The sequence below is a fragment of the Triticum aestivum genome, chromosome 5B, assembly GCF_018294505.1.
Source record: "Triticum aestivum cultivar Chinese Spring chromosome 5B, IWGSC CS RefSeq v2.1, whole genome shotgun sequence".
NCBI lineage: Eukaryota > Viridiplantae > Streptophyta > Magnoliopsida > Poales > Poaceae > Triticum > Triticum aestivum.
This window is the reverse complement of record NC_057807.1, coordinates 551,604,851-551,628,953: the sequence shown is the minus strand read 5'-3', so window position 1 is coordinate 551,628,953 and position 24,103 is coordinate 551,604,851. Positions and strand designations below refer to the sequence as shown.

Genomic DNA, 24,103 nt, shown 5'->3' with positions numbered 1-24,103 from the left:
CGCTTCCGCTCATGTAGGTGTCCTAATCACGAGATCAGTATCAAGTAATGTTAAGGATTTATCTAACATTGGTATCATGAGCAAGATTGATCTCTGTTAGAACCATAATTTGCCTTGGTATGGTATTGGCCTTCTGTAAGGTCTAATTTATTCATGTTCAGATGATATTTTTTGCCGTCAAGGCTTATGCTGTTTCTGCTTAATACTTCCCGAACTAATCTGCATAATTAAGATTCCGTGAAGGCCCTATGCAGTTTACGTTACCATAATTCTCAGTTTATTATGGCTATAATGTGCTCGGACAGAATTTAGGAGGGGAATTGCAAATTGAGGAAATCACATTGAAGAAAGCACTTATGTTTGCCAAAATTCCCTAATCCGAGCAATAAAAATGAAATCCCCAAATGTTTGCTTCCGGGCTCACCTTACGACCGCGTTGGCGCCTTCTTCCCTCCGGGATCGATTGTGCGATGGAGTCGATCTACGCCGCCGTCCCTCGGGACGACGCGCGGAATGAAAGAAGTCGCCGACGGCGCGCTTACGGACGTGCACAAGCAAGGCCTGCGTGCCGCGCACGTCGCTGTCAGCGCCCTCATGCACCGCCGCCGGCGCTCGCCCGCCGTCCGCGCTCGCCTCTCAAAGTCGCTGCCTTGAGCCATGTGCGCGTCGCCGGCAGCAGCTCTCGACGGAGGAGCGCGCCGGACTTGGTCCACTGCATGCTCTTCCGGCGAGGGCAGCCACCGCGCCGCCGTGGGCCGGTGAGCCTCGACCTCGAGCCGCCGTTCCGGGAGAATCGGGGAGGGAAGGGGGCAAATGACCCTAGGGTTTGACCAGCGGCAGTTTTGTTCCGGCTGCGGACGATCCCGACCGTCAGTTCAATCGAACGGCTGAAATCAGCCTGCGACGGCTACTGGGCTTTCGGGCGACTAACGGGCCAATTTCAGCCGTGGGTTGAGGCACAGGTTGTGTTGGCTCAGTATAAAGTTTTGTTTTTTATTTTAACGATTTTAGCTGCTGGATGGTTCCTTTTATGGTTTGTTTTTGGTTTTAGGCAAAAATAAGTATTGAGTCGCTTCTGTTTATTTTCAGTGCTTTTCATGTGTTCCAAGTAGACTGAAAATAAGAGGAGAAGGGGTGTTTCAAGTTTTTTGATAATGTTTTATGCACTGTTTTATTAAGAAACAATATGCCCAATAAAAAAATGTGTATAAGAGGTAATGTCAATAATTTTTTTATGGGCTGTTGTGGATTCCTATCGGCCAAATTATGTATTTTTAGGCAATTGGTATTTTTTTGGGTGCATTTGATTCATGTTGTTAATATTGGTGATAACGTTTATGCACTATTAATATGTCTTGATTGCCTAAAATTATGCTAAGGATAATGTTTGAATTTTCTGAATAAAATGGACAGATGAGAAATTTTATTTGGAAAGTATTAATGTGGTATAATGTAAATGCCATTTATGGCATTTTAGTGATGATATTTTATTTGTATCCTTTTTAAAGTTTAAATATCAATGTGGTGAAATGATATTTATTCTGATCATAATCTATAATGTTTCATTCCCTAATGTTTCAAATATTTTATACGAAAACTTTATTTGAGTTTGAGGTTTATGGTGATGCCATCCTAATGGCATTTCTTAATGATGTGATCATTTCTAATGGGTTGAGGCCACTTCAAGGAGAATGCGATGATTGCATTGTTCGGTCTTCCGCATCGCACTATGTGTCATAATAATATTTGGGCATTATGTCTATTGGGCAAAATAAAGTTTTTGGTTGGTGCATTTCATGTCATTTTATTATGATATACACCATTGAAATATGCATAAAGACTCAAAATAATGTTTATGGGGTTATGTTCAATCCCCTAAACGAAATTTGCTTTCGAAAGTACATGTTGTCATTTGTTTGACAACCCTTATTTGCCAAATAGTGTTATGTTGTGAGTCCTTACGAAAAATTTATTTCCAGATTTTATTTTTTGGAAAATGTTATGATAACTTGACGATAATATTAATGACATTTTTACTCTGAATGTCCTCTTTAATGTTTACTCGGTGGGAGTGACTTTTATTTTTTATATGTTAATTCCAATGTCATTTTCATTGTATGTCATTGAGAATTCTAATGATAATTTTGACACTTAAGTTCAATATTTATATTATCGTTGTGAGATTTAGTGTCAAAAGGCATCACTGTGCCTCATGACACACATAATTATATTATGATGTTGCTTTATGTTAATGATGGTAGTTAATTTAGTCATAGTTCTTGTTGGTCATTACGAGATTTTACGTCTCTCCGGTCAAAATGGAACCAACGAGAAGTTTTGATTAGAGAAATTAATGAGCAAATGTTCTAATGGCATATGATGATATTTTGGCCAACATTGATTATGTTTTTCATGTGTCATTTACGAATGAGTAAGGTTCTTTTTTGTTATCTGTCCAATGATGATACAGATTAGAATAAACATTAAGCACCTTTTCATGGCATTGCATGGTTGGTTCATGTTTTTTTTTGTTATGATGATCATAAAGTTGTCTCCTCTTTCCAGCAATAATAATGATGTCAAACTTTTGTTTGGCATAGAAGAACGTTATGTAAATAACTTTCCCACATGGAGAGTAGAGATCATTGTCTCATGTAAGGAATCTCCCAACGTTTTTCTGCCACTAAGGTTAAAGGATGTTAATAATGATGATAAGGCAGACATTGGGAGAGGACGCATGTGCCATCATGCACATCACTAATGCAAAGGAGATTAAAGTCAAAGCTATTGGATTTATTCCACTAGCTTTTGAAGATGACTTAATTCTTCATCCTATTAATGATGTTTTGTTCATGCTCCTAGTTATTGGACAACCTTAATTTCGTCTCTCGAGATGACGTGATTTTATATGTTATTAAGTCAACTCAAATTATGTAATGTTAGTCCCACCTATGGTGAGACGAGTTATGTTTTCACTAAATGAATCGTTTGTAAAGATTATATACTATGTTACCATTGAAGATGTAAGAGAAGTGTGATTAATGAGACCTCATCAAAATTGTGGTTTTAGACCACATTTCGAGGGGGGGAATGGAAGTCTCATTTAATATGAGATATCGCGTTCACTTCTCCTACTTAGATCATAGCATGTACAATTAAGCAAACTATGTATCTCAATTCTCTAATTAAGATGGAACCAACGAGAAGTCTTGGTTGGAGAATGTATGAAAAGCACATTCTAATGTTGGTTCTCTAATTAAGATGCAACAAGTCTTATTTAGAAGAATGAAGGAAAAATGACTCCTTTATCATGTTAGTGTGTACTTAGTCCCTTATGAACATTACAAAGCACACATGAATGCTAAAGTGGCAAGGTTGCTAGTCTAATGACCATCATGATGTAACATGTTGATTATATATGACCAACGTCGTTTATAATCATATGTGACACTTCACTCAAGTGGCAAGTTTGTCAGTATCATGTGGCTTGTGGTTATATTTCTGACTAACATCGTTTATAATCATTTGTCACAGTTCATTAAGTTCTTTTCCATCTTCAGCCCAACGGTGTTGTGGTTTAGAGCTGAGATGATTGTTATCAAGATTTTTGGATATATTTTCCATCTTCTAAATAAAGTGATCATCAGGGAACCTGGAGCGTATGAACATTAATCTTAAGGATAACTCCATTAGATCTTTTTTCATATGCATCAGGTAAATTGAGGGGAATTTATTTTTCTCTAAAGCAACACTTATTGTTGAGACTCAACAATTTCCCTATGATCAATAATGTGTCTAAATGATTATCTTAGTGGCTTGTTGCCATATAGGATGAAGATTATGAGCTCTAATGATGTATGGAACTCCATAGAATTTCCTCAGTGAGTTGTTGTGACGTTTTGTGTTATTACTATGACATGCTCTTGTGCTGACTTAGTTGATAATGTATGTATGACTCAACTGTATGGTTTTTTCATGGCTGAAGTTGACATAAGGCATGTTATCTAAAGAAATACAATTATGAGATAATACAAGCGTTGGGAACACTCATACTATAAGACAAGGGGGAGTAAGATCACTACCTTGTGGAGATAGAATATTTTGGCGAGCCAAGTAATTTCTATCTTCTATTTGTAACATGAAGGATCTTGGTGATGCCTCATACTTTGCTTGTATTGAGTTTTGCCAAGATATAGGTCCAAAAGGAGTATAAGTTTTATTATGATGACATACGTTGATAGAGTACGGAAGAAAATATTACGTGGTAGTACTCTATCACACCTGCTACTAAAGTCAAGGGCAATAAATATGGACAGTTTAGTGTCCAAGGAACCATTATGAACTGATCAGGTAATGTTAGTTCCTTATGCTTCAGCTGTCAGAAGCAATGTAAGTATTCAAATATGAACTTGCGCTATCTATGATCGGGATAATTGGCAAATATACAAGTCCAGAAATGGACCACTGGAGAAGCCGCGAAAAGTCTTGTAGATATGTGAGGCAATAAATGTTTACATGCTCACTAATAAGAAGTATGATAACCTTGATATCCTCGGTTATTCATACATTGTTTCTGCGAGGTGTGTGGATATTAAAGTTTCCACGTTATGTTACATCCTCACTCTTGCATATGAAGCTATATCGTGGAAAAGCTCCATAATGACATTGATGGCATTAGAAATAATGCAATTTATGATGTGGCATGTTAAGAGGCTATTGGGCAGGTTGTATGTCAAAGAAGTTATATTCCCGAAATTAAGGTGGTAGACAACATTCATAAAAACCACCTACTGCATTATGAACACATAGTTTTCTATGCGAGTAACAACAAGTCAAATGGTGTTGCCAAGACCATTGACAATATGTTTTCATGTTGTGAAAGATAGAATCCAGGATCAAGCTAATGATGTTAAGCATATAAAAATGATTTGTATGTATTACGGATCCGTTTACCAAAGGCTCACCACCCATATTTATGATTATGTTGCCGGCATGGGTTAGGGAAGCTTTTTGATCCTGAAAATTAGGACCATCTTATAAACCAACTCCCGTAAAGTATTATGTTTTCCATTTTGAGATAGAATGATGTACTATAGGTAATGCGGTTCAGTGGCATCTCATTGGCCATTGTAACACTTTATTTTGATGTGTTATTTCTATCGAGTGTGGGCTTATGATGTTTGTTAACCTTACGATTAAGGGGGAGAATGTTGGAATTAATCTTCAGTTGTAACAAACTGAGAGATAAGGGGGAGCTAAACCTCCCATGTACATGCCCTGATCGGGGGCATCAAACCAACGACTTGGTCTCGGTCCCGCCTCCTGGCACCTAATACCAAAAAGAAAAGGACCCCTCCCGTGGAAAAAACTAACAATCACACATGGGGGTAGGCCACGTCCTCTCTTCAACAACCGATCCTAAAGAGGTGCTCAAGGAGACGAAGACCGACTACCACCACCGGCCACCACCAGGGTAGTGCCGGCGGCGTGTCTACTCCGACCAGCTGTTGCGTCTGCAACGGATGCCACGATGATCAAGCCAGCGGCGCTACTGGATTGATGTTGTACTTCTTCCCCGACCATCTCATCGGTGCTGGAGGATCAAGGTGCAGCCACTGGCTACACGCCATCTAGCAGGCACGGGGACTTCACCCAGTTCCTGTAAGTTCTCACGCTTCCGCTCATGTAGGTGTCCTAATCACGAGATCAATATCAAGTAATGTTAAGGATTTATCTAACATATGTTACTACCTCCATAGTGGGTAGGAACATCTATGTAGTGTCATGCAACGATGTATTTATTAGGTTATAGACTCATTGTTTCTTAGAGTGTGTGATGTTTCGGTAACTTAGCTAGTTACCACAAGCACCTCTCTCTTCATTAAATATGTGCCACATAAACAAAGTTGTATTGAAGTGTGTGATGTTACTCCTAAGTTCCTCCCCATTGTGACCAGCCTTAACATCAGCATGCAACTGTGGGGCCAAGTCTCTAACTGGGTTTCGGTCATGCTGGAACCTCGATCGTGGCTTCGATACCCACGTGGGCACTACATGCAAGAAAAATGTTTTGTTTAGAGAGAGGTCCATCTACAGCCACCTGTCTCGCCGTCAACACGTGGACTGATGGAGGACAACATGTGAGCTATTGACCAGATCAGGGTCGACGTGTGAGCCAGCTAGACCAGCCAAAGAAAAACGAATATACTACTAGCATGTCCGGATGAGGTTATTTAGATGCTTGATGCTTTCCTAATGCTACTGCTCCACTACCTGGCAAATACTCCAGGCTCCCAGGAATATCTAATTAATTGGATTTTAGTAACGCCAATAAGACTAACTGTAACGTGTACGTATGTGGGAATGGAAAATGTGCATGAAAAAAAAATACGAAGGGACATTTACATTTGTGCTCCTACTTGATTCCACTACTCAGATTTGCCCCTAATTTCGAAGGGTGCTCAAATTTGCCCCTCTACCATAGTAGCCCTTACAAAAATGCCCTTATGCGTCGTTACCGTCCGGTCAAAGGGCGTTAAACGGCTCAAAAAAATAGCAAAAAAATCAAAAAAATCTGAAATTTTGTGGGATCAAAGATACTTAGGTGCGCAAGGTGCGTGCAAATTATCGTGATGTTTGGACACTCTACGAGCTCAAAAATGCTAGACGTACAGATTGGGTTTACAGGAAGTTACACACCAACCCTTCTCCCCTCACTAATCTCTCCCCCCTGATTTTCAGTGCGGGGCCCGCCTCATCTAATCACCAATTAAAACAACCCACCTCAACCTTGCCTGTAAAAGTCGTGTAAAACATTTGTAGTTGTAGCAAAGCTCCTACGAGCTCATGGCAAAGAAAAAATAGTAAATTTGTACGCCCATGAATAGTGAATTCAAAAAATAGCTCGAAAATTCAAAAAAATATGAATTTTTTTGGGATCCAAGATGCTCGGGTGCCCAAGATATTTGCAAATTTTTGTTGTGTTTAAACATTGTAGGAGCTCGTGGTAAAAAAGCCAAAATATGGCTAAAAAAACTTTGAAAAAAAAATACAATATCTTGTTTTTTTGCTACAGCTCCTCGCATGTCATTTCATAACAACATTTTGCACACATGTTGTGCAACCAATCATCTTAGATGCCAAAAATATTCATATTTTTTTGAATTTTCTTGCTATTTATTTTGAATTTACATTCACAGGAGTACAACTTTACTGTTTTTTCTTTGCCATGAGCTCGTAGAGTGTCCAAACATCACGAAAATTTGCACGCACCTTGCGCACCTGAGTATCTTTGATCCCACAAAATTTCAGATTTTTTTTGCTATTTTTTTGAGACGGTCAAAGCCCTTTGACCGGATGGTAACGGCGCAGAAGGGCATTTCTATGAGGACACCTGGCGGCAGAGGGATAAATTTGAGCACCCTTTGAAATTATGGGCAAATCTGAGTAGTGGGATCAAGTTAGGGGCACAAATGTAAATGGCCCAAATACCAAAGCACAACGGCCACTCCATCTATCTTAAATTAAATCCATCGGTGCCTTTTAGTAGAACTATCGTGACTCATTCCATGACTTTGATCCAACCAACGCTAAGAAAATATTTGCATATAATAACATGTCGGTGTCTTGCTCGAGGACGATCTTATTTTGGTCCATACATTAATTAATCACATGGAAACTTCCGTGTTTCTGCGCTAACAGTTACTTTATTAATTGCTACTGAAGAAAATACTAAGGTTTCCACATATGAATCGATGAGTGTATTTATAAAAATACAACATACTGTATATGCCAATCAAGTTTTGTCTATCACCCAGTCAAGACAAATTTATTATGCATATGATATCATATTGAAATTGAAAATATAGGCGTGCAAAAGTTGCTAACTGGAATTTTTATATTGCTAACCGAAAAATCTATACTACTTCACCATCAAGCAATAGTACAGCTCTACTGCCGGTTCCCATAGATTTTGGCAAATGTATTATTAGTGTTTATCCTCCATCTACTGGCAATTAATGTGGAAAGACAACTTACAAGTATTAAAAGACCTATAGTACACTTGATGATAAAATATATCTTACAGTTTGATCTACGCGTCTCCATAGTATTTGCCTCACAAATGGCTCCGATCTATGTGGCCCATAGTGGACGCGCGCGCACACACACACCCGAGAATGGTGCTAAAAAGACATACCTATCGCACATTTGTGTGCGATGCAATGCAGACATATGCAGACATCACAAACGTAAAAAAAAATCGTGTGCAAGGGTCCATCCATTGGGGCACGATTTTGATGTGCAAACCGTGTGATAAGAATGGCACATAGTCCAGAAAAAACCTGTGTGTGATAACTAATCTTAACACACACAAGTCGTCTAGAATTGTGTTTGTTCTTTGGCAAACGAGTTGTTTACATTGGGTAAGATCACACTGTGTGCGAAGTTCCGCGCACAGTTCTGTAAGTGCAAATCGTGTGTGATAACTTGTGCCAATGCATACATTTGATTGCTGAGAATTGTGTACTTTTTCGGCACACAGTTGAGTTAATGGAAGTGTGTGCGATGCTGACAATCATCTTTCACGGTTTCATCAATGTGACTTGCTTTGTCTGCAAGAACAACATGCTCAGTTCAGAACAACTACATATTTGCCTATACTAAAAACACCATTGCACACCTCGTTGCATAATCAAACAATAAACATCCATTACACAAGTAACTAAACATTATATTGCATATTTTGCTGCATAATGACCTAGACTATGAACATTATTAAAGAGCGTTACTTATCCTCGCTGGAAGAGCAGTGGTTGAAATACTCGTAATCCGACTTCTTCATTGTCGGTGCTAATTCCTCGAGCTCAATGGCCTTTTCGTTGAAATATTCCCTAGCGGTCTGCAACATCCTTTGTTCAAAGGAGGGATCCCCATTCTTGCCCGCATAGACCATGTCCTTAACCATTTCGTAAGCACAGGCGTTGCCAAGTGACAATATCGACTTCCAAGCTGGTGTGAAGAAAGATGTCGAAGTTGCCGCATCTTTGGTTGATCATGTTGCTACTAGGGGAAGGCCACAGATCGTTGATGCTGTTGTTGCTCGGAGTGGATGAGTGGATCAGTGCCTTCTCTTAGTCTGTTGCATCTACTCGGTAGGGGTCTCCTATTTGCTCATTGTGGTTTGATGCCCATTGAGTTTGCTGCTTAGATCATGCCTTAGACTATGTTACTGTATCCGGTGTATCTTTTGTTGGTGGTTGATGACGTTAACAGGTTTTCGCCCCACGACAGTTGCTTGCATTTTGGGCACCTGTGGGGTGGGCTTCCTGTTAATGTCCCACCTTGCCTCTCCTCTTTCCCGTCTCCTTTCCCATATGTAAACAGTCGCTAGTTATGACATTATGGCACACTTGTACTGAGTATTTCCTTTAAGAAATTAATGAAAAGGGGTGAGATCCCGTTTGGAAGAAAAAAAATCCACGAGTGATCAAGGCAGAAAAGGTTGCACTTGCGGATGAAGTGTCTGCTCAAAGAAGTGTTAGAAATGCAGTACTCGCATATAATAACCCATCAATGAAGCCTTGATCAATCACGCTTTCGGCTAATCGTGCCTTTGCTAATGATTGGTTACTGGGTCGATCCACACAACATGATGCAACCGTGCCTTCCACCTTTTGGTTTTCTCTGATTAGTCGAACAATTCTTTTCGATATGCTGAGTTTTTAAATAGCTTACCACATATACCATGTGGTAATTAGTTGAATCATTCCCTTTTGCCTAATTAATAGAAAAAAAGAATTAGCGGCGAACTTTGTTGATTTTTTCACTGCTCAAATGGCGTGTGTGAGAACGGGGTGTTGACCCATTGGCTCGGTAGCTGGGGTAGCCGCCAGCCCGCCCGGGTTAGAGCCTCGGCTCTAGCACGTGTTGCTCGGAGAGTTTTCCCCTATAAAAAAGAGCCAACAAGGGTTAGTTTTGGGTTGGTCTTATTTTTTTAAAATGGCATGTGTAGCCCTGAAAAAGAGAGAGAAGAGGGCAAAGAGGCTTGTGTAGCACCACCGGCCATGGCCGAATCAACCCACCCCAAATTCTTTGTGTCAAGAAAGATAGGTGGAACAGTGGAAGATGACGTGTGCCTGGTCACACATGCCGGAACGGCGACCGACCGCATAGGATAGGACCAATTTGAGGACGCAATGGCCCAAATTCAGCACCTTCCGCTCCAAGGATGCGCGTCCGGCCGGCCATCGATCGATGTGGTTCCTTTTCCTTTCCTTTCCTTTTCCTTTCAGCGGCAATGGAGGAAAGCAAGGAAAAATCTTCGGGTCAGAGTCGGACCACGCCGCCACCTGCACCTGCACCGGCAGGGCAGGGAACACCAAAACCGCAAGCATTTCCTTCCTTCTCCCTCCCTCCCTCCCTCCCTCCAATTCTTTCTTTAATTATTAACTAATCCCCCATCCCTCCTTCCCCACCTCCCCCACCACCGATTTAACCACCACCACCACCAGTCCACCACCAGCCAGCAGCGGCAAGCTAGACGAGCAGAGCGGCGCAGCGACGGCAGATTCCGCCGCCAAAGATCCCGCCTTTTTCCCCCACCCTCCCGAATTTCGCCGCCGGCCAGCGGCGGCGCGGCGCGGCGCGGGCGTCCGCCCCCTTCCCGGACTGTTACTCGGTAAGCCCCTCCACTCTCCCCTCATCTCTTCCTTCCTCTGGTGCTGCTCGGCGGGATTGGTTTGGGAGCGGATCTTGGGGCCGGAGCACGCAATTCAGCTCTGCTTCCTCTGCTCTCTACACCCTCCCCACCGGTTCAGTTTAGTTGTACTGGCAGGCAGTTTCCCTCCTGGATGCCCGCGTTCTTTAGTCGCACGCACTGGTGCTTTCTCGTGTTCGTCGCCTCCGGAATATCATGTTTGTTCCTCTGCGCCTAATGCTCTGCGTACTACATATGCACATATAGAGAAACTTGCTAGTACTACTACTTCCTTTACCTGTCTTTTTGGGCCAACCAGATTTGTCCTTTGTTCTCAGGTTTATTGGCCCTGGCCATGTAGTACTAGTACATTTTATTCATTGGATTTCAGGCTTTCACTTCTCTGAGTTCTATGCAGCTGTGGTCCTATCATGGTTTCATGGGAGAATGGTACTGTTACTAGGGAAACTAGTTTCTTCATGTTAGAACTAGATTTGCTCCGAAATAATGTCTGATTAGGAGCTGTTTTTTAGTCTCGAGTAATGATTGCCTGCTGTCCCTATCCCAAGGAATCCATGTGCTTAATGGGCTCCTGCAGTTTGTCCACTTATGCTTTCTTTTTCTTGGTTCTCTTGTCTCTCTATCCAATTTTCCCTCTAGGGATTCGTTTATATATTGCGTATGGGATGGAGGGATGCTTGTTAGATTAATGCCATTGCCCAATTTGCCACATGATTTTAACGATTCACCCACCCTTTTCGATGTCTGCATTTGCAAATTCCTGCTGCAAAAGTCAAAACCATCCTATGCAGGGCTTACTGAGATAATTTATAGGATATCACGTCAACATGGTCAGGGTACTACGGGTTTACTCAGTGGCTGTGGCAGAATACAGAGGATACTCTGCATAACTTCTAGGATTCAATTCTTCCGTTTCGCCAAGTGCTCTACTTTTAGCTTTGAACGCAGAAAGGAAGTACCTTTACATTCACTGTAGATCATCTCTCTTCACTAGCACATCCACATGATAAACATCACAGCGGCAGGTGGTTGACAACTACTCTGCTCTGAGTCCCTCCTTGCACCACAATCTATTTCTTTTCTTTACAGCAGCATAGTCGACCTATTTATATATGCTTGCACTGCTGCTGCTTCACAATGTCCATCACTAGCTTGGCAGTTTTGCTTTCGACCTTCGTGTGCTCCATGGCGGATTAGCATCTTTAGTGTGATATTCATGAAATGATACAAAGATTCACTTCTGATGATGTCACCATTTGCAAAAGGATATCACCATTTGCAACAGGGCCATGCAATCTTGTGTTCTGTGCAGGAAAACAGTCTTATGTTACTATAGGGCCACACCATTTCGAAACAGAATTGAATAAGTGAGCAACCATTGAGGGTCACGGTAGGTTCTGTAAACTGACAAAGTATTTACATGATTTAGTGAAAAGCTGAGAGATGATTTGTAGGATATCATGCCAATATGGTCAGGGTACTATGCGGTATTTTGTGGCTGTTGTAGTATACAGAGAATACTCTGCATTACTTTTAGGATTCACTCAAGCTCCACAATAAATTAGCTTGATCTTTATGGTAAACTGCAAAAGAGGTAAATTTAGTTTCTGTACTAGTTGTTTTCCCCCTTATGTCCACTTTGTAGTTTGTGACTTCTTTCAGAAGTTAATTTTGATATTGCTGTTCTGCATGCCTATCGCTATTTTGTCAGTTGTTTTCCCCCTTATGTCCACTTTGTAGTTTGTGACTTCTTTCAGTTAATTTTGATATTGCTGTTCTGCATGCCTATCGCTATTTTGTCAGTTGTTTTCCCCCTTATGTCCACTTTGTAGTTTGTGACTTCTTTCAGTTAATCTTGATATTGCTGTTCTGCATGCCTATCGCTATTTTGTCAGATTGTAACAATTGTTTCTTTATGCAGATCTGGCCACGGTTCTGGAATTTTCACCAGTGACAAAGGGCCCTCTGTGGTTGCTTTGAACAGGAGTATGAACTATCACTGACTTGGGGAGCAGTATTTTTATGGGAAGAGAAAAGCTCCATAAGCAGCCCTCTGGTCGTCTGATTGAATCCCTTAAAATGGAGAGGGTTAGGACCATTCTGACTCATAGATACCCATACCCACATGAGCACTCAAGACATTTCATGATTGCTGTGATTGTTGGCTGGCTTTTCCTCCTTTCATCGGATAACTTACAAACCCTTATAATGAAACTGGACAAGAATTTTAAATGGTGGTCGATGTATGCCTGTTTGATTGGTTTCTTCTATTTCTTCTCATCGCCGTTTATTAGGAAGACTATCAAGCCAAACTATTCAAACTTTAGTCGCTGGTAAGCAATCTTGGGAGTCTTTGAAATTATAATTTGAAGCAAAACAAGATGTATAAGTTCCCTGATGCTGTTTCTGAATGCAGGTACGTTGCTTGGATATTCTTGGCAGCATTGTACCATCTCCCTAGTTTTCAGTCAATGGGGTTGGATTTGAGGATGAATCTTTCCCTCTTCCTCACTATTTATATTTCCTCTCTAGTTTTCTTGATCGTCTTCCACGTCATATTTCTTGGACTCTGGTATTTGGGTCTTGTTTCTCGCATGGCAGAGAAAAAGCCAGAGATGCTTACTATAATCCAAAATTGTGCAGTAAGTTTCTTGGCATACAATGATTCAAGTGTATTGTGTTTCGATTATCTTCTTTAGATACTGTGATTTATCTAAGATTCGCACTTTGTGTCACATCACAGGTGATAAGTATAGCTTGCTGCGTGTTCTACAGTCACTGTGGTAACAGGACTCTTTCAAGGGATAAATCTATTGATCGTAGAACTGCTAGCTGGGTTGCATTTTCACTGTGGAGAAAGCAAAATGAGGACAATACACTGATTTCAAAGCTATTGCGGATGCATAAGTTTAAAGACCAGATTTGCTCGTCCTGGTTTGCTCCGGTTGGCTCTGCCAGTGATTACCCACTTCTCTCGAAATGGGCCATTTATGGAGAAGTTAGTATAATTCACCTTCTGTTTATGCTTGGATATCTCTTCTATTTATTTACTGTTTTTTTTTAACTTGTATGTTTGCTCCAGTTAGCTTCCAATGGATCCGAACACTCCAACATCATTTCACCTGTCTACTCTTTGTGGGCCACATTCATTGGTCTTTACATGGCCAATTATGTCGTGGAGCGGTCAACTGGGTATGTTGAATGTCTGAGCACATCCATCTGGTAGTTAGATTTTTAATCATGTATTATAAACAACTCAACAGATAAGTTTGTATTCTATCATCTTATAAAGGGAACTTATGATGATGACAAGGAAAATGAAGTATATTTGTCATGGTTTCATCTAAGCAGAAATATACATATATGAATTCCAACCTTCACCCCCCTCAATGGAATGCCATGGTTATCGGAGAGCCTTGAAAAAAATCTGAAGGGGTTGCATTCAGTTTATATTACCTATATGTATATACTTTAGTGAAAATAACATGATGTGATGGGGTAAAATATCCTCAGGTCATTACTTACTGGGTACTTAGGAGTTGCACATGATGAGGACCACTTTATTTGTCTTTTTTCATGTGTTTGCATGCTGATATTATCTACTCCCTCCGTCCCATAATATAAGATCTTGTATTATGGGACGGAGGGAGTAGCAGATATGAAAATAGACCATAAAAAGGTGCTCAGTATAACTGTATAATGGCTGAATAAACAGCACATCCTTGGTTGTTCGTTCAGTGTTGGACTAATTTATTCTCCTTGTTTCCTTGACTTGTTGTATAGATGGGCTCTTACTCATCCTTTAACAATTTCGGAGTATGAGAATCTGAAGAAACTGTTGAAACCAGATTTTGAGGACATGGTTCCTTGGTACTCTGGGTATGTTAGTGGTCTATCCATAAGCTCTTATTATCCACTTATGTTGTAAAACGGCTGACTATTTGTTGGTATGTTCTGCAGGACCTCAACAGATTTGTTCAAAACCGTTTTCGACCTCATGATATCTGTGACACTCTTTGTTGGTAGATTTGACATGCGTATGATGCAGGTACATGACCTGTGATTTCAAGCTTCAGTCCTCATTTTGGTTTAGCTTTTTCGTTTCCTTCAGTTTTATCTTGTCTCAGAATACTGTCCTTCCTAAGCTAAAAAAAAGAATACCCTCCTTCCTAGAATTTTGTTCTTCTCTAAATTGCTTTCACACAGTTATTATTACAGTTCCTAGTTGAGCCTATTGTTCTGTTAAAATAACTGACAATCTTTTTCTAACCCAACCAGGCTGCTATGAACAAAACTCCAGATGAATCTAAGAGCAGCGACCTTTTATACAACCATCTTGATGGGAAAGACGAACTTTGGTTTGACTTCATTGCAGATACCGGCGATGGTGGCAACTCTACATATGCTATAGCACGCTTGCTTGCTCAACCTTCTTTAGTCGTAAAATCTGATGATTCCAGGCTTATATTACCCCGTGGAGAACTACTACTTATTGGTGGAGACCTCGCGTATGCTGCATACTTTGATCTTTTACATTGTTAGAAGTTTTCAGTTCATGTTTGCTGATTTATGACTAGTACTCCCTCCGTTCCTAAATATTTGTCTTTCTAGAGATTTCAACAAGTGACTACATATGGAGCAAAATGAGTGAATTTACACTCTAAAATATGTCTATATACATCCGTATGTGGTAGTGGATCTCTAAAAAGACGAATATTTAGGAATGGAGGGAGTAAATGTTTTGCTTGTCATATGCTAGTTTATCTCAAGTTCCATTCCATACATGGATGATGCTATCTATTAATTATTTTTGCCAGCTTGTTATATTGGATTTTCATTTTTCCATGTTGATCTTGGAATGAGCTCTTCAAAAAGATGCTGATTTTTCCTTTCTTTTGCAGATATCCAAATCCATGCTCATTTACATATGAGCGGCGTTTTTTCTGTCCTTTTGAGTATGCTCTCCAGCCTCCTGCTTGGTACACGCCTGATCATATAGCATTGGAAAAACCTGAACTTCCTCTTGGAGTTTCTGAGCTCAGACAGTATAGTGGACCACAATGTTTTATGATTCCTGGAAACCATGGTAAATATTACCTACCTGTGATCTGCCCTGTACTTCATGATTTATGACATTCATGTACCTGTCTTCTTCCTTCCCATCAGTGTTACATTTTTTATTTGCTAATAATGATGTCTTGGCATGGGAGAAGTTACACTGCATATTTCTGATACATTATTGTGAATGGACGAATGCCAATAAGAGTGACAAAAGCTGCATTGTTTTCGAGCAGATTGGTTTGATGGACTAAACACATTCATGAGGTATGTCTGTCATAAGAGCTGGCTTGGTGGGTGGTTTTTACCCCAGAAGAGGAGTTATTTTGCATTAAAGCTTCCCAATGGGTGGTGGGTTTTTGGTCTTGACCAAGCTCTACATGGCGACATTGATGTGTACCAGTTCAAGTTTTTTGCAGAATTATGTCAACAGAAGGTAATACATCCTTTCATCTGCAGTCTATCAACAACAACAACAACAACAACAACAACAACAACAACAACAAAGCCTTTAGTCCCAAACAAGTTGGGGTAGGCTAGAGGTGAAACCCATAAGATCTCGCAACCAACTCATGGCTCTGGCACATGGATAGGAAGCTTCCACGCACCCCTGTCCATAGCTAGCTCTTTGTCGATACTCCAATCCTTCAGGTCTCTCTTAACGGACTCCTCCCATGTCAAATTCGGTCGACCCCGCCCTCTCTTGACATTCTCCGCACGCTTTAGCCGTCTGCTATGCACTGGAGCTTCTGGAGGCCTGCGCTGAATATGCCCAAACCATCTCAAACGATGTTGGACAAGCTTCTCCTCAATTGGTGCTACCCCAACTCTATCTCGTATATCATCATTCCGGACTCGATCCTTCCTCGTGTGGCCACACATCCATCTCAACATACGCATCTCCGCCACACCTAACTGTTGAACATGTTGCCTTTTAGTCGGCCAACACTCCGCGCCATACAACATTGCGGGTCGAACCGCCGTCCTGTAGAACTTGCCTTTTAGCTTTTGTGGCACTCTCTTGTCACAGAGAATGCCAGAAGCTTGGCGCCACTTCATCCATCCGGCTTTGATTCGATGGTTAACATCTTCATCAATACCCCCATCCTCCTGCAACATTGACCCCAAATACCGAAAGGTGTCCTTCCGAGGTACCACCTGGCCATCAAGGCTAACCTCCTCCTCCTCACACCTAGTAGTACTGAAACCGCACATCATGTACTCGGTTTTAGTTCTACTAAGCCTAAACCCTTTCGATTCCAAGGTTTGTCTCCATAACTACTTCCTATTTACCCCCGTCCGACTATCGTCAACTAGCACCACATCATCCGCAAAGAGCATACACCATGGGATATCTCCTTGTATACCCCTTGTGACCTCATCCATCACCAATGCAAAAAGATAAGGGCTCAAAGCTGACCTCTGATGCAGTCCTATCTTAATCGGGAAGTCATCGGTGTCGACATCACTTGTATGAACACTTGTCACAACATTATTGTACATGTCCTTGATGAGGGTAATGTACTTTGCTGGGACTTTGTGTTTCTCCAAGGCCCACCACATGACATTCCGAGGTATCTTATCATAGGCCTTCTCCAAGTCAATGAACACCATATGCAAGTCCTTCTTTTGCTCCCTATATCTCTCCATAAGTTGTCATACCAAGAAAATGGCTTCCATGGTCGACCTCTCAGGCATGAAACCAAACTGATTTTTGGTCACGCTTGTCATTCTTCTTAAGCGGTGCTCAATGACTCTCTCCCATAGCTTCATTGTATGGCTCATCAGCTTAATTCCACGGTAATTAGTACAACTTTGAACACCCCCCTTGTTCTTGAAGATTGGTACTAATATACTCCGTCTCCATTCTTCTGGCATCTTGTTTGCCCGAAAAATGAGGTTGAAAAGCTTGGTTAGCCATACTATCGCTATGTCCCCGAGGCCTTTCCACACCTCAATGGGGATACAATCAGGGCCCATCGCTTTGCCTCCTTTCATCCTTTTTAAAGCCTCCTTCACCTCAGACTCCTGGATGCGCCGCACAAAATGCATGCTGGTCTCATCAAAGGAGTCGTCCAGTTCAATCAGTTCAATGGTAGAACTCTCATTCTCCTTATTGAACAGCTTGTCGAAGTACTCTCGCCATCTATGCTTAATCTCTTTGTCCTTCACCAAGAGTTGGCCTGCTCCGTCCTTGATGCATTTGACTTGGCCAATATCCCTCGTCTTCCTCTCCCGGATCTTAGCCATCTTATAGATGTCCCTTTCACCTTCCTTCGTGCCTAACCGTTGGTAGAGGTCCTCATATGCCCGACCCCTTGCTTCACCAACAGCTCGCTTTGCGGCCTTCTTCGCCATCTTGTACTTCTCTATGTTGTCTGCACTCCTATCCAGGTATAGGCGTCTGAAGCAATCTTTCTTCTCTTTAATCGCCTTCTGGACATCATCATTCCACCACCAGGTATCCTTATCTTCGCTTCTCCTTCCCCTGGACACTCCAAGCTCCTCTGAGGCCACCTTACGAATGCAAGTCGCCATCTTCATCCACACATTGTCCGCATCCCCTCCTTCCTCCCAAGGGCCTTCCTTAATTACCCTCTCCTTGAACACCTGAGCTACCTCCCCCTTGAGCTTCCACCACTTCGTTCTAGCGACCTTGGCACGCTTATCCCGCTGGACACGAATCCGAAAGCGGAAGTCAACAACCACCAGCTTATGTTGGGGTACAACACTCTCCCCAGGTATCACCTTACAGTCTAGGCACGCACGCCTATCTTCTCTTCTCGAGAGGATGAAATCAATCTGGCTAGAGTGTTGGCCACTACTAAAAGTCACCAGATGTGATTCTCTCTTTCTAAAGAGGGTGTTAGCTACAATCATGTTGTAGGCTAGAGCAAAGCTTAAGACATCTTCTCCTTCTTGATTCCTGATGCCATAGCCAAAGCCCCCATGCGCCCCTTCAAAACCTGTGTTAGATGTACCCACGTGGCCATTGAGGTCTCCTCCTATGAAGAGCTTCTCACCAATCGGTACACTCCTAACCATGTCTTCCAAGCCTTCGCAGAACTCCCTCTTGGTGTTCTCATTGTGGCCTACTTGCGGGGCATACGCGCTGATAACATTGAGAACCAAGTCCTCAACTACCAGCTTGACCAGGATAATCCGGTCCCCACGTCTCCTGACGTCTACCACTCCATACTTGAGGCTCTTGTTGATCAAGATGCCTACGCTATTTCTGTTTGCAGCCGTCCCCGTGTACCACAGCTTGAAGCCGGTATCCTCCACCTCCTTCGCCTTCTGTCCTCTCCATTTGGTTTCTTGGACGCAAAGGATATCAACACCTGTGCTCACTGCTGCATCAACTAGCTCCTGAAGCTTCCCTGTCAGAGACCCTACGTTCCAGCTACCTAAGCGAATCCTCCTAGGCTCGGCTAGCTATCTGCAGTCTATCAGGACATTTTTTTTTCCTGCCGGGGATATGGTTATCTTTTGTTAATTTTATGATTCAGTAATAATAAACCAGTAGATGAGAATTGGGATCACTGCTAGTAGATCTTGTTATCTAAGCAGAAAGCAATGCAGATATTTGTTATTGTGCATTAAGATTGCTGCATGTTCATTTTTGTGGTGACTAGTATTAGTCGAATTTATGCAGGTTGGAGAACATGATTCTGTAATTCTTATAACCCATGAGCCAAATTGGCTTCTCGACTGGTACTGGGGTGATAAAACTGGAAAAAACGTAACATATTTAATACGTGAGTACCTCAAGGGAAGATGTAAATTGCGGATGGCTGGCGACCTGCACCATTATATGCGTCATTCTTGCACTGAGTCCAAAGAACCAGTACATGTGCAACACTTGCTTGTAAATGGTTGTGGTGGAGCCTTTTTGCATCCAACACATGTCTTCGAGAACTTCAAGGAATGCTATGGGAACAAGTATGAAACAAAGGCTGTATATCCTTCTTATGAAGATTCTAGCAAGGTAAGGTTGACTCTTACATTTGTTTATCTTTCTTTGATTCATTATGTAACAGGGTTGTTCTTGGAATAGCCAGCCTTGTTGCCAACTGACTGCTGCTTTTGTTTGTCCATCTAGATTGCACTTGGTAATATTTTAAAATTCCGAAGGAAAAATTGGCAATTTGATGTCATTGGTGGTTTTGTGTATTTCGTGTTGGTCTTCTCAATGTTTCCACAGGTGAGAAACTAGATTATACTGTAGTTCTTAACTGTATAGTTAGGAAATTATCGTTCCATTATTTGGTCGAGGTGAGGCCTTAAAGCTTCAATAGTGATTACTGGTTTTCTTGTCCACAAATGTTAAGTTAGGAACTGCATCAAAATGATTGTCCATCGATGGAATAACTGGCATAACATTGAAGCTTCCTTGTTGGTATACGAGTTCATCAATGATCATGCTGTCTTACTTAGCATTGATATTGAACATGACCTGAAATATTTTTGGATTTATAAGCAACGCTGATGCTGTTACCCATTGTACGGCTATCAATTTTCAGTGTTGATTTTCTAAGATTTAATAAAATCATGGTTTTACTGATATGATCAGATCATTTTAGTTTTTAAGCCTAACTCCTTGGGTACCTTAACATGTTCTTAGACTTAATGAAACTGTATTTTCCCGTAGGGTTTTGTACATTTATGACAATTGTCTGTAGCTCTATGCACAAGTAAATTATGCTCCCCCAGATGATGAATATGCATGGACCATAAAAAACCAAAGACGCGAGGGACACAATTATTTAGTTTTACTTGTTATATGTTAGTTCTTATGTTTCTTAATATCTATCTTTTGTGGCCTGATGTAAGTATGATGTTTTTCTTCAGTGTGACTCGTTTCGTATCTTGCATGAAGACTCTTGGGATGGCCGTGTGAATAGTTTCTTCAATGCAACGTGGAATGCTATTTTTGAGATTCTCGAGCATTCTTATGTATCCCTAGCTGGTGTTCTTACTCTGTTGACGGTATCATTTTTCTTTGTACCCACAAAACTATCACGTAGAAGACGTGCCTTGCTTGGCTTTCTTCATGCTGCTGCTCATATAACTTCGGCAGTACTACTGATGCTGCTTATGGAACTGGGTATTGAGATATGCATCCGCAACCATCTACTAGCGACATCAGGTTTGTGTTTCGTATTTCCCTCTGTGTGTATCATTGCTCGATTACCATGTTATGTTGTCATCTTGAATCCTTAAAAGTTATGAATCATAACCGTAGATTCCCTTTTTGTTTAAGAAGGTTGCAAGTTTCACCACTTCTTTTCGTAGCAGTCAGATTCCTTTATAGCGATTTGGAGAAGAATGACAGGATAGTACTTGCTTGTTGTTTTGCATCACCTCTCATGTGTTTGTTAAGAATAATGTACTAGTTAGTGACAGATGCATTGTCTGTTGACACCGTTGTTCCAAGACAATATGTACTTTCGATGCTGTTCTCCATGTTTTACAGATTTGTTGCATGAGTGTTCCTTTTTCTACTTCTCTCGTCTATGCCCCCATGTAAAAATATGTTGGATTCCCCATTTACAGGCTACCACACCCTCTATGAATGGTACCGTCAGGCGGAAAGTGAACATTTCCCTGATCCCACGGGGCTTCGTGCTCGTCTGGAACAGTGGACTTTCGGACTTTATCCTGCGTGTATCAAGTACCTTATGTCTGCCTTCGACATCCCAGAGGTCTATCCTTTGAACCATACAAACACCACCTCTTCTGATGGGCTGTACCATTATTGACTGTCATTTTTCTCTTTCAGGTTATGGCAGTAACTAGAAGCACAATCTGCAGAAAAGGAATAGAGTCTCTCCCTCGGGGAGGCGCCATCATCTACTATGTGTCTGTCTTCCTCTACTTTTGGGTCTTGTCGACGCCCGTTGTGTCGCTGGTGTTTGGGAGCTACTTATACGTGTGCATAAACTGGTTCCATATCCACTTTGACGAGGCCTTCTCCTCCCTGCGCATAGCAAATTACAAGGCGTTCACGCGGTTCCACATAAAAAAGAGTGGAGATCTTGAGGTCTTCACCCTGGCAGTGGACAAGGTAATGTCTCTGCTAGTTTGACTTAACAGCACGATCATTCTGCATGATTCTGGTTGCATTCACTATCAATCGTGTCGACTCCTACCGAATTATAATGTCTGATATGGTTTGCATTTAGCTCTCCAAGCTTGGCTTTTCCTGTGGCGTGTCTCACCTGTGTTGTCAATTACCAGGTGCCGAAGGAGTGGATGCTGGATCCAGACTGGGATATGGAGCCCAAGGAGCCATTGCAGATGAGCCACAGCAGGAGGTTCCCGAGCAAATGGCGAGCCGCGTCCGGATGGTCGGATCCGACCAGCGTTGTTCGGGTTGTCGACCAGTTTGTCATTCCACGGACACCGGTAGATCCTCTTTCACCAGACTCTGCTTCGTGACCGACTTAAACAGGCCACGCTGTTGTAAGCTTGTATTGTAAAGTATGTAGTTTACCTTGTGCCATCTTCTTGGGAGAGGCTGGCTGTACATATCATAGAACAAGTTACGAGGTAGAAAAGGTTTAAGAGAGAAGAAAATGTAGAATCAGCAGGAGGGAGGAATGATGTATATCTGTTCTGGAATGAAGATGAAGCAATTGTATACCAGCAAATGAACAAACCTTAGGAATCTTAGGAAGATGATGGATCCATGGACTAGTTGGAATGACGAGGTAAGTGAATAGGATCACTATCAAATTAAATCTTCTTCAATTTTACCTGGTCAAGTTTTAGCTACACTTGGTAAACTCAACTGGAATGGTGAGTATTCATCTTATCCAGCTGCTGCTGTAGTAGGATCACTATCAAATCACATCTCTCGAAGTTCAGTTCTAGTCTTGCTAACACTATCAATCGTGTCTACGGTTGGTGATTTCATTTACATTTTTGCTGTTTTTACCACAGAAGCTAGATTCAGCTTTGTTGGAGTCGTCGGGCTTGATGTTTTTTTAGCTCGTTAAATGTTTGCAAACCAAGGATTGCCACATTGTTTTGTTGTATTCAGATTCACAACGTGTAGATCAAGTATAATCGTTTTTGTAGGCGCACCATCTTCAGACGGTTGATCTTGTTTGTAGAAGAATGTAAAGTTGAAAATGAAAAAGTTGAAAACTAAAACATCACTGGTGTAGAAAACCGCATTGAAGACCCGAAAATACATACACCTAAAGACTGGCAGGAATCACCAGATGCAATTAATAGACGTGCCCCATGCATCAATGAAGCTTCTATTGCCCTCACTATAGGTTACGTTTACATACTGGGGCCGCATATATAAAAGTAGACTAGGATCTATCTGGCTCGCAACATGGATTGAAGGCATACATACTCAAACCGAACAAGGTGGCTAATTGTCCACGGGAATAGTAACTTATATTCTTGTAGATGGACCAAAACCCGACATATCATGGGATTGGAAGGCGACGGGACACAGATTTGTACTAGGAGGTGGGAATCCATTGCGTCCGTGCAAATGGCACTTGGATCCGACAGGGCTGATGGCTCGAGACATGTGAACGCGATCTTGCCGGACGCGGTGACCACTGGCCGCAAACCTTTTGGTGGCGCCTCATCCCCACGGTGCCGAGCTCCGAGTCGGAGGTCAACGCTGGCATGCCTCACGGCCTGTCCGGTGCAGACGTGAGGTGTGCCCGCCGTGCGAGGCAGAGGGCTTAGAACGCAATAACACCCCTGAAGGCCGAGGCCGCGGAGGTGAAGTCACACACCACCTTGGACGAGGAAGCTCTCTGTGCCCGCATCATCGAGAAGCAACAAAGGAGAAAAATGATGTGTGCCCTGGCAAGGGAGCAAAACCGGGTGGTCCATGCCATGGCCGGACTGCCCCCAAAGAGGAGAAGGAGGAAGCCAATGACGGGTCGCACAACTCTGGCAATGAGCGTATCCGGCTCGATCTATTTTGCGTCTTCAACCACTACTTCTGCAACCAAGACGGCAAGGGCAACGATGAACTTCCTCCATAGCTTTGATAGTCTGGTGGCAATCTTGATGAAGTAGCCGGGCAGTATGTGTGGGATCAAGATGTATTTTACGTTAGTTAAATTCACTTTGCATGTGGTTGTATGGATTTAAGAATTTGCTAACGAGGCACCTGGTTGTGGACATTTAAGGGGTGATTGGTCACTGTTCATGGATATGCTCGAATGCATCCATCAACGGTTAGGTGGCCAGATTAGCTAGGTCATCATCGTGAACACCAACCAAAAGAGGTGTATCCTCCTACTGTATGGAAGAAATGAAGATGCATGTCAATGCCTAGTTTCTCATCCG

General features: G+C 42.0%; 1 protein-coding gene across 2 annotated transcripts; it reads left to right on the top strand.

Moving 5' to 3' along the window:
• The first annotated feature begins 10,264 nt into the window (after positions 1 to 10,264).
• LOC123113132 (uncharacterized) lies at positions 10,265 to 22,528 on the top strand. 2 transcript variants are annotated; one of them, XM_044534284.1, is made up of 16 exons: positions 10,265 to 10,678; positions 12,639 to 13,050; positions 13,134 to 13,359; positions 13,461 to 13,715; positions 13,800 to 13,909; positions 14,501 to 14,596; positions 14,678 to 14,765; positions 14,996 to 15,225; positions 15,619 to 15,803; positions 16,012 to 16,211; positions 19,431 to 19,763; positions 19,878 to 19,979; positions 20,627 to 20,924; positions 21,332 to 21,480; positions 21,558 to 21,842; positions 22,016 to 22,528. In XM_044534284.1, the coding sequence occupies exons 2-16, from the start codon at positions 12,740 to 12,742 to the stop codon at positions 22,214 to 22,216; spliced, it is 3,069 nt and encodes a 1,022-aa protein (XP_044390219.1). In that variant the 5' UTR covers positions 10,265 to 10,678; positions 12,639 to 12,739; the 3' UTR covers positions 22,217 to 22,528. The 2 variants fall into 2 exon arrangements, with proteins under 2 accessions (XP_044390219.1, XP_044390220.1); XM_044534285.1 differs by lacking the exon at positions 10,265 to 10,678 and adding an exon at positions 11,904 to 12,107.
• The last annotated feature ends 1,575 nt before the right edge of the window (positions 22,529 to 24,103 follow it).

Excerpts from the sequence above, each read along its gene's own strand:
- LOC123113132 (XM_044534284.1), top strand. The coding sequence starts at position 12,740 with ATGGGAAGAGAAAAGCTCCATAAGCAGCCCTCTGGTCGTCTGATTGAA. Across the intron at positions 19,764-19,877 it reads CTTATGAAGATTCTAGCAAG|ATTGCACTTGGTAATATTTT; the intron begins GTAAGGTTGACT and ends TTGTCCATCTAG. Across the intron at positions 19,980-20,626 it reads TCTTCTCAATGTTTCCACAG|TGTGACTCGTTTCGTATCTT; the intron begins GTGAGAAACTAG and ends GTTTTTCTTCAG.